Genomic DNA, 18,000 nt, shown 5'->3' on the forward strand with positions numbered 1-18,000 from the left:
TTCTTATAATAGTAGTTATGATTTTGTATTGGTTCAATTATAGCAGCTGATGAAATTTAGCATGTGCACATTTTGGCTTTTCTGAGCAACAAGGATGTACAAACTACCATGATAAATAACCATTGTAATGGGACCAGGGGAGTGGTAGTGGAAGGGTGCTATGTGCCTGCAGAGGGGCTCCATTCCCCGGCGGACTGGAGCTAGGCCTCATCTTCCAGCCAGCCCACAGCCACACACCTGCTGCCAATGAACTCTCCTCTGGCTTATTTAAGGCTCCCCAATCTCTCAATGGGTGTGAAGTACCGTTGAGTTAAAAAGCATGGAGAGAATGAGTAGCGTTGACTGTGATGACTGAACCGACAACTGAAACTGTGTACCGAATAATTTTGTATTATCCTGGGTTGTGTTTTGATTATGCCTGCTGACTTGGATTTTCTTGCTGCACTAGGACCCAGCTTAGCTGGCTATTTTTTTTTTTTTTTTGCTTTTTTGTGTTTTGTGCTGTTTCTGTGGGCAGTGCAAACCTATCACAATAAAGGTACAGTCCCTTCCATATTACCTTGTAATAATATTACAACCCTTCGTCTCACCTCTGGTCCCATCACACCATTCAATTATGAAATAGACCCACAGGAGGCAGCTGTTTTTTTAAAGGGTCTTCCTACAGAAATACAGTCAGAAGGAACAAGAGGCACTGAAGAAAAATACAGGGGCAAAATGGACTGTAACACTAATAATACCAAATACCAAATCCCTACTACAACAACAGATTCATGATAAATGGACATAACATAGCACCCTAGTAGAAATGAAATCATAATGTGTCTGCTAGCCTTTAGAAGAACAAGCCTCCAGGATCAGTTGTAAGGTAGAGCTCCTGTACCCTCAAGCTAGGCCCTAACTCTAAATTGTTTTAATACATAGCCATACAAGTGGGCAATATATAAAGTGCAAGGTGTGTAGGCCACCCTTGAGAAGGGGAGCTGCAAGCAAATAAATAATGGTAATAAAAATGTGTTGTCAGGCAGTACCCTTCAGGATGAAATATGATTTGGCTCTTTGACACAGTACCTGTCTTAGCTTTTGGGGTATAAGGGGTAAACAGAAGAAAGTTGTCTTTCACTGGACTCAACAATCTCAGTGTGTCAGACATTATCTGACACACTGATTATCTACCGCAGGCCAAATTATCCTGTCAGGACTCACTGAGGATTGTCTTTCATTGTTGTGCTTCCATTTAAGCTATCAGTTAGGTGCTCTGAGGTTGCCAGAGTGACACTATGCCAGTGTTTGTCATCATCGGAATAGTTAAAATAAAGGAGCTGTAGAACATGAAGCTTGGGAGACAGGGCCACATCTTGCAAACAGGAATTTGGATTTCAATATTCTGTATGTGGCCTTCCTAACATGGGAATACAATGGGTAGTAGGCAAAGTTATAACCTAAACTGACTCAAGTTTTAATATTAGCATGAAATTAATGTTACAAGGAGCAAAGACTTACAGGTACAATCAATGATCATATGGATAGCTAGACAGGCTCAAGTATACTGTAAAATCCATGTGTATGTTTGGCATTTTACAAGTTAAAGGCAATATAGGGCTAGAGGGCTAATAGGAACATAGTGCAGCTTATTACAACTTGTAAGTGGAGCTAAACCTAATTTACAAAATATAAACTAAAAATAGTGTTCTGGCATGTATTAATTTTGTCCATAGCTTCACCTTGAAACATCCCCTGTATGTCTTCTGATTTAACAGAGATACAAGCGAGTCCTGCCAGGGAGGGATGAGAGGAAGAGCTAAAAGGAGAGGCAGGGGTAGATGCTGTCATCTCATTTCTACCTGACACTGTAATTCAGGCATTTTAAGAGCCGTGCACAAAGTATGTCTGTACAGACAATATTAATCAGAAGAAATCTACTTTGATGCGGACATATAAAAGTTAGGGAATAGAGAGCAGTCTTACAGTACAGCTGATGAGAGATGAGATAAAGAGTAGCACTGTGGTTGGTGGCGTTACTAGTGGATACTATAACTAATTGTAATTTGTTAGTGGCCTGTGTCTGCTCGCCCGGCCACAAAATATTGAATAGTCTGACTTGTTTAACATATGTACATTGTTTTAACCTATGTACATTTTAGCTACTGTACATCACAGCTGTGTGTTCTCTCCTAGTTTCACTTGGTTATTGATACCTGTGCCTTCCACAGATGAAAGAGCTGGGGGTGATAATCTACAACTGCAGCTGCCTGGTGCTAGACCTGGACAGGATATTTTCCCTCTACTGGCAGCTGGAGTACAAGGACTACATTCCATCCATTTGGTCCAAGAGGGTGACTGCCCTTTACAACAAGGACAATGCCCTCTCTCTCCTCCTCAACAACACTCATGCCAGGGCTTTCGTGTCTGTGAGTTTCTCTGCCGATGGGAAGTACATTATAAGCTCTTTATGGACCATGTCGCTATAATACATAATTTGGGGTGATAGTAGCAGATAGCAGAGGTGGCCATTCCTGGTACAGGAGATTCACAGTCCTGAGGACTTTCAGGGAGGCCTCCCAACACACACCTGACTCAAACCTGGAACAACAGGTGGTTCAGTCTGTGGCATCTCATAAGTTATCAAGACCTTGTTCAGAATCTTGTTCACCTTGTTCAAGACAAAAAATCTATAGGAGGCTATTTGCTTAATTCCGTTTTGATGTATTTGTCATAACTGGTAGATTAATCTTTTGGAGGCTACTTGACATGGTGGTATGCACTATTGTAATTCCCAGTCTATACTCATTATTCACAGCTGGAGATGTTTTAAGTTCAAATCAATAAATTCATGATTATCTGCTTGGCTAAAAAAATGCATTAATTACTTTTGGTATGTCTTTTGCTTTTCCTGATGAAGAGAAAAGACTTGGATACTGAAATGCAGATTGACACCTTTCATGGGGCCTTATCTAATACTTCATACTTACTTACCTTCATTATAATGATATCAACATGCAAACACCATGATGCAGATTACTCATTATCTCAATGCTGGGTTATCCATAGAGTCAGAATTTGTGTGCATAGACACTGGGTGAGAGAGCCAAGTAGACCATCACATAAAAGGTATGAATTTATTTTAATGCCGGTATTTAACACTTTTTGCCAGTAGCTATGAATTTTAGTCATGAATTTATTTTTATGCTGGTATTTAACACATTTTGTCATTGTGTGGCCATATAAAACACACTTTTTATTTAAAATGCCCTCTCAGATTGTACTCTATCCTATTTAACAATACAATTAATCATTCTGACAATTGGTGGGCATTATAAGACTGGTATACACTGAAGGTTACACCAGTCATTCAGCCAGGAAGGTTTTTACTGCTTCTACCTATTTAAGAAGTACTGTCTTAGTTTGCATGGTATGGCAACAACTGTTTTGTATGTTTAATTTCTGTGGAGGTCAGATTATATTCTTTAATAAGAATTGAGAGATTGTGTTTGCCTTCAGAATAAACATTTACATAGTTTAAATGTAATTGTTAATTTGAGGTAGCAGTTAAAGGTATGTGTTAAACCCTGGAAGTCATAGTGTTAATGGTAGATTAATATTTATTACTTGCAATTGCCATATACTGATTTTAAAAGTTTTTGGTTCCACTTGTGATTATAAAGCATTATGTTACTTCATTAATGCATTTGCAATGTTATGGTATACGGTACCGGTCAAAAGTTTGAACACACCTGATTAAGAAAATGGGAAACATGCATTCAAAGACATTTTGATCTAAAGACTTATGCTTAAATGCCTGAATTTTTTCTTAGACAAACATAAATTGTGAAGTTGATGCCTATGTATGAATTTCTTTCCAAAAAATTTAATTTAAAAAATATTTTTGGCTATTTTGAAGAATCTAAAATATAAGATATTTTTGATTTGTTTATAACACTTTGTTGGTCACTGCATAATTACATTTGTGTTGTTTCATAGTTTTGATGTCTTTATTATTATTCTAAAATGTGGAAAATGGTAAAAATAAAAAAAGTGTGTCCAAACTTTTGACTGGTACTGTACATTATGAGTAAGGTATAAAAAGCATTTGGAATTATAAAGCATTTGTAATGCTTTACAACATTTGCATAAGCATTCTTATGTGTTCTTAATGGATAAAAATAACCTGCCTAATACATAATGAAAATCCATACTGCAATATGTTAAGATGTTAAATAATACATTATGTACTCCTGATACAATGCATTATATGAGTTCATGATGTGTGAATATGAAATTGCATTAATTATCCACATCCCTGAAACAGTTGTTAACAAAGTGGATGATTACCCTGTTGTTAACTAACCGGGTTGAACATGGATAGGTCAATGGGTTAGATATGTTGCTAGCTAACTAAAACATTTAGAGGTGAAACATGTAGTATTTATCTAAACATTACATACCTGCATATATGCTGAATATTCAGAGCCACTAAGGGCCATTCTGTTAAACACCTGAAGCCCAGGTCAGACATTTGAAGTATTGGTCAAGTTCCATTCTAGGTGGCTACAGTGATGTTGCATTTGGGGAGGCAACTAGTTCGTAGGGGTTACATTCAAAATCCAGCAAGGAAACTATTGCTGCATTGCTGAGTTTTAGTGTATATTTAGCTGTATAAAAAGATAATATGACAGTATTATCTAAATATCCAAGAAAAAAAACTTTATTCAGAAATTGTAAAGTACAGAAGTATTTTCTGAAAGTGCGGAAGCAAAGTTTGGGTTCAGACAGTTGGCTAGATTTTCCTCCCTGGAAACATTGGCTCACTAGTTACTGACAAGTAGTTTGTGCAATATTCTGCTAAACAAGAAGTATACACTATTGTGATAACCTGCTAAGACATTCCAGTTAAGATAACTAAGATAGCCATCTAAAACATCTTAAGCTCCAGGGTTTGAACTCATGAGTTGATGTGGAGTCAATGTAGTCTTTTAGCTGATTATAAAAATGGGAAAGCATTTTGGTAGATGCTTGCTTTGTTGTTTCCATCTTCTGCCATTTTTAAATACAAACAGCTGTCAGTACTCCCGCCTCCTAGCCCTGCGCTTTTGGTTTTTTTTCCTTTTTCCCTTGTGTTTCTGCCCGGCCCTTCTCTCCGCCCTGTCTCCGCCTGATTACCTGCGCACCTGCATCTCATCCCCTCGTCGGTCTGTCCCTTTATATGCCCTGCTCGCTGTTCAGTCATTGCTAGTTCGTCTCAGTGTTTTTTGCCTGTTTCGTCCCCGCGTTTTCTTTGCTCGCTGATTTTGTGATTTTCGACCTGCCTGTTTCTGACTCCGTTTTTTGCCTGCCGCTTTGCTTTGTTTGCCTGATCGTGCCTTCCCGTTTTCCGACCCTGCCTGTTCTGACTTTCCCGTTTTGGATTTGCCCTCGGACTGCCTCTCTGGTTTTGACCCTGCCTGTATAGTCGTTTTTGATTCTGCCGTGTGTTTCTCTGCCCTCGCGTTTTTTGGGTCTGCGACTGTGTCCTAGCCTGTGCTGCCTGACAACAGCATAGCAAAATAGCCCTTCCATTGTTTTCCAATGTGGCGATTTTTTATCTTTTAGTATGCTAGAATGAGAGTGATTTTAGAAATACTGCATGCATGCTGTATTTAATAAGAAACAGTGACATTGTGGTCAAGCATGTGACTTTAAAAAATTGGCCTTAAATAATATGTTGCTATCACTATGTCATTTGTACAGTACAGCAAAAAAACTACACCAAATGCAGTTTTCTTATTTAACTGAATAAACAACATTAACATTATTTTTTTCTCCTGTGTAACAGCACCTCTCACTGTTACAATCACACCCTGCTTAATATCCCATATCATCTTCTAAAATTATTGAGTGCCTTATAAATTGGTCAACAAACACATATCACAGTCATATCCACAAACACAATGAGTGATATACCTGTGTTTGTTTTCTTTGTTTTGTTTTTTTTTTTAATAAATAATAATAATAATAATGTCAGCATATTTTACATGGCGGTCTAGTAATGAAAACTGAGGTTGCTTTTTAATTTTCTACAGCCCAGTACATCAGTTGCTATGGAATGTTGAAATATTGTTTTAAATAAAGGACTCAATTTTTTGACCACAGAGAGGTTTTACTTTTAATGGTTTTGTCATCTTATATGTTTTAGTTACCGTTCATCATAATGCTAATAACCATAATGATGATTAATGGTTATATATAGTAATAATAAATAGTAATATAGGACATATACAAATATTTCAGATACATGGCAGGGAATTCATAGAAAACATTTTCTCTTTAACTCAAATAAGGCTCTAATATGAGTGAGCAGACATGCCAAAAACACTTTGGGCATCTTGAGAACATTTTTGGAGATACTGAATTCTAGTTTTTAGTCCAGCATTGTTAAAAAGCAGAAGCTATATTAAAAGATACACTTTTAAAAGTATTTTGAGCGAAATACTTATATGTCTATTTTCATACTATGCTTCCCTTACATGACAATGGCAATTAATCCAAAACAGCAACTGAGTTTCATCATCCCATACGTTTTGCAAATAGAAGGAGAGAGAAAGAAGGTAGGGGAACATTTGTACAGAACTTTATCAACTTTACACAATCCACTGAAGTAACTCAATTGAAAAACACATACATTTCACGTGTAAATAATGAAAACAAGGAAAGACTTTGCAGACAACAGATTATGGATTGCTCATCAAAAGCAAAGAGGTCTAAATTATCTAGATTATAATGGACCTTGCTGCCTTCCGTTGGTGTGGCAAATGCACAATAGATCTACCAACGCCCACCTGCTACTGGGAGGCTGAGCACGTGAGCTGTAACATTTCAGTGTCCTCATCAGCAACAAACCTTTGCTGCATCTGATTGAGTGCATTTTTGACAGGTTTATCTGAGCATGCATCTCTAGACCTGGTACCACTCATCCTCTCCCCATTCTTGGTACTAAATTATATGTTCCAACAGCTCAAGATTAGGAAATTGATTTCAGGGGTGGACCATACATACATAAATATCATCAGACCCTTGTGGAAATAACTGTCAATAGAACTAAGACATAACACTGATTCTTCTCAAAATTGATTCCAGGAAGAAAAAATCACTTTCTGTAGACTGAGGGCAAGGTGCATGCTGGATGTTGATGTGGTATTTTCTTCTATAGTTAAGGATTCAGTAACACCCATGTCTCACCCATGCCAAGATTAGTTAAAGGTTGTCGCTACTCCTTCAACCCTGCCATTTTAAAGAGTAACTTCTAATGTTAAACAATGTCTGTGTGTGTGTATGTGTGTTTTCCATGGCTGTGCTGCAGAGCTCTCCAGATCTCTTCTGCCCAAAAGATCGGACAAGAGACATCGATGCCATATACCGTGTGATTCTAGATGCCAGGAGGTTTATCTACATTTCCATCACAGACTACCTGCCCCTGGTCAAGAGGAGCTCACACAGGTTAGCAGTCACAAAATTAAAGTTTCTACCAGCTAACAATCACAATGATAGAATGGTAGAACAGGCATCAAGGTAAGAAATGTGTTTTTTTTAGAGCTTCTCTGCACCGCTTTCATAGCTCTGTGCAATCGCAGGTACTGGTCACTCATAGACGAGATGCTCCGTGAGGCTTTGATCCTGAGAAATATCAAGGTGCGGCTGCTGATAAGTTGCTGGAAGCAGACACATCCTCTCACATTCAATTTTGTGTGGTCCCTGAAAACGCTGTGCATGGAGCTACCCAATTGCACCCTGGAGGTGGTGAGTAAAGATCTTTGCACATGCAAATGAGCATTGCATATTCAGAGCCACCAAACGGCCATTCTGTTAAATACCTGAGCCCAGGTCAAACATGAAGTGTTGATCAGGTTCCATTCTGGGTGACGTTGCAGTTGGGGAGGCAACTAGCTTGGTTTGGAGTTCAAAAATCCAGCAGGGAAACTATTGCTGCATTGCTGAATTTTAGTGTATATTTAGCTGTATAAAAAAGATAATCTGGAAGGATATGCACCAAATCCATTTTTTAAGGATGCAGCCAAAACCCGAATACAACGCATGGCTACCCAGCGGCATTTTTCATTGATAAACAGTTTTTTTCAGCAATTATTTCAGTTAAACAATTTTTTTGAAACTTGATTCATCTGCAAGCTGCAATCAAATCAGATATTTAAAACAAACTTTTTAATTCCACAGTCCAATGGCCCTGGTCAGAAACCTGCTTGTTCTTTCCCCAGTGCAGGCACACTATTAACACAGGGTTTGTTCAGTGTGATCTGCTCATCAGATATTTGTATAAATCTGGCTCTGAGATTTGTCTGGCAGAAATAAATTCCATTTTCTTGTTTGTTTAACTGTCTATACAGAAGTTCTTTAGCCCTAGAGAGCAAAGGGATGGTATTCTGCAAGGAATTAACCACAACAAGTTCATGGTGACAGACAGTGCAGTGTATATTGGTAGGTTCTCACTCGTGTGTGCGTGTGTGTGTGCACGTGTGCATGTGTGTTTGTGCATGCGTGTGTGTGTGCACGTGTCTGTGTGTCTGCACGTATGTGTGTGTTTGTTCATATGTCTGTGTATATTTTCATTTCTATGCATGCATAATGGCCAGAAACCTATTGAACCATATAATCATTAAAATGCATCAAACAAAAGGTACACTGTGGGGCAGGAGGTTTTGTATGTTCTCTTACAATTTCAATGTGCTCTTCAGAGTAAAAGGTTTAACAGATAAATGTGAATTGATTTGTTGACTGACTGATGAATTGATTTAGCTGGTTGATTCACGGGTTGATTGGTTGATTGTTCAAGCTGGGAAACTTCCTTTGTCCCACAGGGAACTTTGACTGGGTAGGGAACGAGTTTGCCTTCAACGCGGGTGCGGGGCTGGTGATAAGCCAGGCTCAAGGTGTGGATGACAGGACAGCCACCATTGTGGGGCAGGTGAAGGCGGCCTTCGAGAGGGACTGGTACTCCCGCTACACTAGGATCCTGCATGCCAACAAGGTCCTGGAGTGCAGCAAGCACAGGGTCAACCAACCCTCCATGCTTAAGTCTCAAGCAAAGAGTGTGGAGAACAAAGAAATTTTGAATACCTCTCTGTGAGCTCATTCCAGATTTGTCATCATCTGAAAAGAGATATTCCCTTTAAGTCATTGCATTTCAAAGCTATGAGTCATGACTATTCATTTCTTCTTTGACTTTAAGTGGTGCCTAATCTGAGAACTTCTGCTTCCTTTGTGTGGGCCTAAGACAAAATGGTGCCAAAACAAACTTTTTGTAGGCATTGAAAAAGAGAAAAGATGAGCTGTGGATAAATTTTTGGTCTCTTGTAACTTTGCATTACTATCATGCTCATCTTGGAAGAGGTTATCTGTTGTGCATAACATCAGTACATCAAAGAATTAAATCCAGTGAAGCATCAGCACAGACCTCCTGGTGGTTCAGCTAATAGAGACTCTCAGACATTACAGTCAAGACATATAAAACCAGTAGCTTCATTCCATAATACTTTTATTCACTCCTCTCAGGACATAGTGTCTTTTCCTACAAGAGATGAGAACCTCCATTTGCTAATGACATAAACAATGGAATTGGACATGTTGCTATTGGCCAAGTAATGGAGGAAATATATAACAGCCAACTGAAAACAGCCTTTTAAATCAACTACTGTATCTATCCATCTATAGCATACATCTATATTGGTATTATATAGACAGCTACCAGCATAATATCAAGACACAATTCATTTTTACCCCATGGCTATTAGAACTGTCTTTAGTAAGCACTTAAATACCACATTGTCAGATTGTCAGATCCTTGCAATATCTAGATTATTCTGTCTGAAAGTGTAATTCACACACTAATAGCCCACTTGCTGATATAGAAGACAGTGTGGACTTTTGTGAAAACTACGATCACTGAATCTTAAAATCTTGAACTACATATAAATTAAGTTGAATTACGTCCAGTACGAATGCTCAGATGCAGACATCCTGCATTGTGGCTTGTCTCTAAATACCTAGTAAAAGATGGTTGTATTCTTTTGTTCCTTACTCAACAATTCTTTTCAGTTCAACAACTGACAAACATATGCCTGGAAGCAATAAAAAAGTAAAACTTGGTTAAATTCAGTATTATCTCCATGTCTCCAATCAAGGAGAAACTACAATCATGTAAACCTGAAGGCATGCAGTAATGCTTTTAGCTAACACGAGTATTCAGTTTCTTGAACCACACATAAACTGGCCAGAATAAAACTTTTTTATATTTTCCTGTGATCTCAATGCATAGATGTTGAAATGATGTGACATACAGATTATATGTTTATCTTTTAGGCTCAGTATACAGTCTGGTAACTAGCTACATGATACAATACACTGCAGAACATTATGAGCACCACTATGTATCACTATGGTTTGTGTCATTTTACAGGCCACGCCATGTTTTACTCTCACTTTCAAATCAAGCAAAACTTAAGCATGGGTGGTGCAGACATCACAATACTTGTGATACATTGTATAGAGGCTAGGTACAGTGTTGTGTGCACATATTCAAACTATACGTAAAGGTTCCTGCATACCTCATTGTATTATTGCCACATTGGGATGCAAATTGGATTTTTGGATCACAAGCAAACACTCAGAGTTTACTGGATCTGAAAATGGAATCACGAAAATGGTATCACTAAAACCCCCTTGTAGTGAATGAAAAATATACTGAAAATGTTTTTTGAAAAAAAAAAAGAAAAAATAGATTTCACCAATCAAGAATATCTCTTCTTTAAAAAGTATGGACATCTTAAATATGAAACTATCCTATCTTCAGACCACTCTGGTACAAGTAGTTTGACCAGAGTCACACAGAGAGTTAAAAATATAACTTCTCAGGCTAAAATATAATTTCTCAGGCCCATAGATGAATAAAACAAATACAATTAATTATTGGTAAAATGTGTTAGTGGACAATAACACACATTTCCAATTAAATAAAGGTTCTCATTGTTTGAATGAATTAAAATAAGTTCATAACTACTGGTGGACTGAGGCATCTGAGAACTGGGAATGGGTCTTAGGTGTCTTCATATAAAACATTTTTTGATTGAAATGTGGAAATATTACATTAAGCCAAATTAATAATTCATAATAATTAATTATCAATAGTATTCCAGACTATTATATTAAATATTTTATAATATCATATTTTAATAAGTGTGTCACTTTTGTAGGATTGTCTTTGGCTTTTCTCGATCAAACTGATTTTTCCATCCCTGTACATTGTTATCGAAATATCTTCTGATGTTGGTGGGTGCTTATAATAATTATCCTTGTTTAGCAGGTTGTTGAAGGGCAAAGAAATTCATTCAGTGGTTTAGTTTCCTGTGAACAAAAACTGAAAAATCATAAATTCAAGCCTATTAATCTTGATTGCATGAATTTGCATGTGTTTTATAAAACTGTAATCTTAAAGCTGGGCTAGTTACCACTGACACACTATGACACAATATATGATACTGTAATATAAGACACAAGATCACAAATCAATATAGGAAAGGATTTAACATTATATCTTCAAACACTGTTGTTGATAAAAAAAAAGAAAAACAACCTAATTATTATCAGTTTATAAGAACAATGTGTGCACAAGGCTTGAAAGTGCTCAGCCAACTAATGCTCTTAATCAGAGCACACACTGAGTCCTAAAGCTCAGACCCGGATTTGAGACTGAACTCTGTCATTCATCAACAATAAATTGGATTCTGTGGTAGTAGAACTCAATTGGCTTCATTCTGCTGGGGTAGGGTGCGTTTCATCTGCCAGGGTACCCTCATCACACCACTCTTGGCACTATGTAACTCATCAGGTGACTATGAGCCACTCAGATGGTAGCTTGAAGATGTGCCTGTCCTCTGTTAAGCATTTGCTCTCCTGGCACTCCATGAGGTTTCTAGTGTGAAACATAGTCAGCATTTGTGTGAGAGGACCGCAGCTGCTATTCCCTTCTGTTCCTGTGTGACTGCAGAGAGTGTCACAGTGAGACAAACATAATATTGAATTCCAGTGTTAGGGTTAAAAATGGGGGGAAATGTGTGTACCCATAACATTTTCGTCAGGCATATTCTGGCTTAATCAAATAAAATAGCCTACTCCTAGCATTGACATGTCATTGCAGGTGCAGCAATGTTACAGCCATGTGAAAACATCCTGTACTGGCTGAACCACAATGGTTCTCTGAACTTTGAAAGCACAAGTAACTCACATCTGAAAAATGAGAAATGATTATAGCACAGATATGATTATATTAAATACTTCTTCCCAACACTAATACTGTTTGTTTACCTCATTGATTCCCAGTACATTTCTCTTGTGAATTTGTCAGGACAATAATAGAGAACTCTCTGCTCTCTTTTCTCATTTTCCTTTTTTACCATTGTTTATACAAAAAATTTTAAAAAATTATGCTTTGTTCTTGGACCTTGTACCATCATCAAACTATTTTATACTTGTGAGTCTGCATTTTGTTGTCTTCAGACACATATCAACAAAAGGCACATTTTGTATGTAACATGACAAGAACAAATATCTTTTAAAGTGCATTCTTAAGCACATGTACTGGTATTTTCTACATTTATAGCTTCACATTTTCATATGAAGTCAGGCATGACTTTTATCCACCATTTTTATGCTGATCAGTAAAATACTGTTTTCCTCACTTTCTCCTGCTTTCTGCTGCACTGCAATGTTCTTGCCAAATAGCCTGTTGTGCTTTATGACCACTTAACTATGAATGTTGCCCAGTAAGTGACAATATCATTGATTACAGGGTATGTATTTACTACAAGTTCTCCCATGCTCATGCAATCCAGATGGATTGTTTCTGATAGTTAACAAACATCTTTCAAATACATTGAATGGTGTACTATTTATTACCTCTGAAATGTACTCAGTGGCCTAAATAAAATTGCTTAATGGAATTAATGTTGACTCTCACAATGATAACTAATCACAACGATTTATTTTATTTCAACAGCATTGTCTGTAGGTGAAAATGTGTGTATAATAATGCACATTCAGTAGTTCAAGCAACGAATATAAATTTGAGATTATCAAATCAGATCTGAACAATGTGCACCATGCAAGCCTACTGACACATTTAATCAAAGGATGAGGGCATTCAAGCAGGTCTGAGTTATCTATGCAGTATATAAGTCTATAAAAACTCGATCTTAGATTATTACCATTTTATATATGCCCTTTAAATATTTTAAGTTTGCCCCATTATTTTTATTTTTATTGATATTTTGCATTTTGTTGTTTTTGATGTAACAATAATAGTCAATATACGGTACCTCCCACATGGCAATTTACAATGCATGAGGTAATTACAATGTACAATGTACAACATAACAAAAATCTCAAATATTAGAAAAGAATATTAGCATCAAAATATAATAAATCAAAAATCATTGTCTATAAAAAATAATCCTATAACTGAAATGGGAATATTAACCTGAGGGGATTTTGTGTTTATATCTATAATCTAAATTTTAAAATAAAAAATTATATTTTAGATAAAAACTTTTTTTTTTTGAAAATCAGTGAAAAATATCTGCAAGGGGAATATTTGGGATTAAATTGCTATACTGTTGACACTATCTCAAGAGTAATCAAAGCAGGCAATATCTTGAAATCCTAGAAATCCTGGCCAGAATGTATTTTCTTAAACTGTGGAGTGTTGCCCGTCCTCAGGTTTTTGGAATTACTGATGTAGCTCACCTCTGCCCCCTACAGTTGGAACAAATATATTGCCTCCTTGCAAGAATGATGGAGATAAATCCCATTGAGTAAAGACACAAAATGGTATCAAGGAAGCATGTAGATGGTTTAGGTTTTCCTAGCCATTTTCCAAATCAGCCATTAAATCACAATATCAAATTATTGTGAATGATTTTTTTTTTCATTTTGATATATTCATTTATACATTTTTTTCTTGTTCAAAAAGTTAGAATAGTCATAATACTGTATATCCTTCAGTAGTACTAACTTAATGAAAATACTTGAATCCCAACATGCTATGAAGCAAAACTCAGGTCTTTGTACTGTAAATACCTGTTAATTCTGAGGTCGAAGTGTTAAACAGATAAATGTCCAAAAGTAATTAATGACATTAGGTTTTAAATTACAAAGAAGCTTGCAATCCTTGGATGCTTTTATTATTTACCATTTCTAGTCTGGTATGCACTTAACAATAAGAATAAATTACTGGTCTTTGATGGGTTTGTGTATATCATACAATTAAGGTTTTGCTGTTGATAACAGGAAGATATGGTGGCTTTCTCTCAGATTTGACACAGCCACTTCATTGCTCTAGTTTGATGGTAGCTGTCCAGTGGACTAGCCTTACAAAACTGTAATATATGCACAAGTACTGCCACTTTCATATTTGTAATGAAATGCATATCTGAAATAATATATGCATGAAGGAATTAAATGGGAAAATGTGTGTATTTTATGGTGTATGCCACATATTTTACATGCTATGAAAAAAGATCCTTTATATTTTCACATTTCCACATATATTGGCATATATTACATTTCCAGAGGATAAAACCAACTGAGATTATTCACTTGAATGCTTACAAATGACCATTTTCTCTGACCACTTTCTCTCTATCAAACTTTATTATCAACCTTGGCATGTTACATGCTAACATGACCTGCCTTTAGGAATTTTAACCCTAACCAAACATTTTTGCAATACACTGTAGGTTAAAATGTGAAGGAATGTATATTTATCATATAATCTTGTGTGTGCTTCTGAATGAAATCGATATGTTCACTTTTTACTTGACTTAATAAATGAAATCCTTTAATGATCATTTTTGAAGCCATTTATTTCAGAGGTCTGCAGAGTGCTCATCCATATATCCATGTCATACATCTGTGGTTTGGCATTTGTGCTTCTTTTTGATCTGATAAGGCTGACATCCAAACTCACCCCAGTACAAACAAAAACTCTGCCTGGATATTGTCATTTTTTGCTATGCAAATAGAAGACACTGTGTTGCTACATTCATATGACCAACAACACATCAACAAATGAAACTGGTCCCAGTCTCAAAAGAAACATTTGTCCTAAGTCTGTAAAATTAAGAACTAAATATTATTTCAATGTAGACAGTCAGCATCTCAGTTAATTTTATGGACAGACGTGGCATAGGATAACACATGGTTTGTAGTAAAACATTTAAATCCACGTTAACTGCATTTAAGTCCATGTCAGAGATCCCATTTTATCTTCATCTGTCATTATTTGAGGTTCCAAGGTACATCTTTTCCATCTCTACTTACTCTATGACAGCACCTTGTCATAAGATTCTGGTTAAATGGGATTGTTTCCTCAATTAATTACTGTAGTGCTAGACATTTCTGAATATTTACCATGAAATTGAAAGTAATTCAAACTATAAAGTATGTCAGACAATCAGTGCATGTTAATTCTCTGTTACCTGAAGGGCCAGCTAAGTCCCTTCATCAACCACACCAATAAAGGCAGATGGATAAATCAAAATCTTTTGCTCTTTGCCTGGATTAGGCTTCAATCGTATATCAGATTAGCGTTTACCTGGCTGCATCTGTTGCTGGAAACTGCCTTCTGACATCTCCAAGTCTGACCTTCCTTTAATAAAGATTAATGACCATATCTTAGATTTGATTGCAGAAAGCAGGCAGATTTTTGAACCATGGTTTATTAATTATAAAACACTATGAACTGTTTTATAATTCACACCAAAGAAATTACATCAAAGGTCATAGTGGGATTAGCAGGTCCTGGATAAAGGTGATTAAAGTGAGCTGGGAGTAAACAAACAGAAAGTGAGGCCGGTTTTATCACCCTTTGTAAATCACCTGTCAAAAATCAGAAAAGACACAACCTGGGCTTTCACCCAGTAAGAAGTTTTCAGCATGTAGCACAGTCTTTAAGTAGAGGAATGCTAACAACAGGTTTGTACAGATATTTCCAGTATAATGGCAAATACAGTTATGTGGACAGGCAGTTGTTACTCAACCATGCTGGGTATTTACAGTGGTATTTAGTGTCATAATGTGGCAAGTTAAGTCAGGTAACAGGAAACAAGCAAGTAAATAACAAATAGCAACTACAAAAACAATAACATCAAACTTTTAATTCAGTTACTGTGCATATTAACTTGGGAAAACATCAATTCCTTGATTTAATATGTTAGCATTGGGGAGTTAGAAACTTTCTGTATGAACAATAGTGACATGGCACGTTTAAAAATGAGGTCTTGCAATGCAGCTACAGTAATTTACAGGGACAGGGGGTTTTCTCAGATTAATGTTCAAAATCAAACAAAGTTGTTCTCTTGCAAATCTCAGAGACTCTACGCATCTTGGAAAGATTTTAATTGGCCTGATGACCAAACCCATAGAGATAATTTGTCTAAAAAGTGTGATAGAGTTGAACAGTGACAGACTCAATTGATCACACCAGGAAGACCAGAGACACCTGTAACATTTTTACCACAGACCCTTTACCTTTTTGACCTCAGTGACTGATTTTTAATTGGTATTAGCTTTATCGAAACTATCAATTCTATGCATAGCTGTTACAACAAGTTTTATGTTTGTGGAACATTATGATAAATTCTAAGTGACAGATAAGGAATAACATTCTGTAATATTTAATTAAAGGTCACATGTATGTACATACTTAAAAGATGTATTACATACAATAATATTTTTTAAAACAAATCACACAAAAGGAAGAAGAAACACACAATGAACTTTATTGAGAATAAAAAATACAGTGCATTCAGAAAGTACTCAGACCCCTTCACTTTTTGGTATGTTGCAGCCTTATGCTAAAATCGTTTAAATTCATTTTTTTCCTCATCAATCTACACTAAATACTGTGATGATACCATAATGACAAAGTAAAAGCAGAAGGTTTTTGCAAATTTATTAAAAATAAGAAACTGAAATAGCACATTGACATAAGTATTCAGACCCTTTGCTATGACACTGCTATCACATCCCATTTGTCTTGATCATCTTCGAGATGTTACCACACCTTGTTTGGAGTCTACCTGTGGTAAATTCCATTGTTTGTTCAGAGAAAAAACCAAGCCATGAGGTCGAAGGACTGCCGGCAGAGCTCAGAGACAGGATCATGCCGAGACACAGATTTGAGGAAGGCTACAAAAAAAAAATCTGTTGCATTGACGGTTCCCAAGAGCACAGTGGCCTCCATAATTCTTAAATGGAAGAAGTTTGGAACAACTAGGACTCTTCCTAAAGCTGGCTGCCTGGCCAAACTGAGCAATCGGGGGAGAAGGGCCTTGGTAAAAAAGGTAACGAAGAACCTGATGGTCACTCTGGCTGAGCTCCAGAGATCCTGTGTGGAGATGGGAGAAACTTTCAGAAGGACAACCATCACTGCAACACTCCACCGTTCTGGGTCTTATGGCAGAGTGGCCAGACGGAAGACTGTCCTCAGTAAAGGCACATCAAAGCCCGCTTGGAGTTTGCAAAAAAGCACCTAAAGGACTCTCAGACTGTGAGAAACAAGATTCTCTGGTCTCTTGGCCTCAATTCTAAGCGTCATGTCTGGAGGAAACCAGGCACCGCTCATCACCTGCGCAATAATATCCCAAAGGTGAAGCATGGTGGTGGCGGCATCTTGTTATGGGGGTGTTTTCAGTGGCAGGGACTGGGAAACTGATCAGGGTTGAGGGAGAGCTGAACGGAACAAATTATGAGATATCCTTCATGAAAACCTGTTCCAGAGCACTCAGGACCTCAGATTGGGCTGAAGGTAGACCTTCCAACAGGGCAATGACCCTAAGCGCACAGTTAAGACAATGCAGGAGTGGCTTAGGAACAACTCTGTGAATGTCCTTGAGTGGCCCAACCAGAGCCCGGACATCAACCCAATTGAACATTGTGGTGGAGAATGTGAGGCCTTAT

At 37.0% G+C, this 18,000-nt stretch overlaps 1 protein-coding gene across 1 annotated transcript in view; it reads left to right on the forward strand.

Annotated features, from left to right (window-relative positions):
- The window catches only part of pld5 (phospholipase D family member 5), a 54,795-nt gene extending 45,680 nt beyond the window's left edge, over nucleotides 1–9,115 (forward strand). The window contains exons 6-10 of the mRNA XM_036554445.1: nucleotides 2,214–2,411; nucleotides 7,337–7,473; nucleotides 7,608–7,773; nucleotides 8,376–8,466; nucleotides 8,847–9,115. Of these exons, the coding sequence (XP_036410338.1) occupies nucleotides 2,214–2,411; nucleotides 7,337–7,473; nucleotides 7,608–7,773; nucleotides 8,376–8,466; nucleotides 8,847–9,115 (861 nt within the window). The remainder of the gene's footprint in view (nucleotides 1–2,213; nucleotides 2,412–7,336; nucleotides 7,474–7,607; nucleotides 7,774–8,375; nucleotides 8,467–8,846) is intronic.
- Nucleotides 9,116–18,000: the final 8,885 nt, after the last annotated feature.

Source organism: Megalops cyprinoides, chromosome 1, assembly GCF_013368585.1.
Source record: "Megalops cyprinoides isolate fMegCyp1 chromosome 1, fMegCyp1.pri, whole genome shotgun sequence".
NCBI classification, from domain to species: Eukaryota; Metazoa; Chordata; class Actinopteri; order Elopiformes; family Megalopidae; genus Megalops; species Megalops cyprinoides.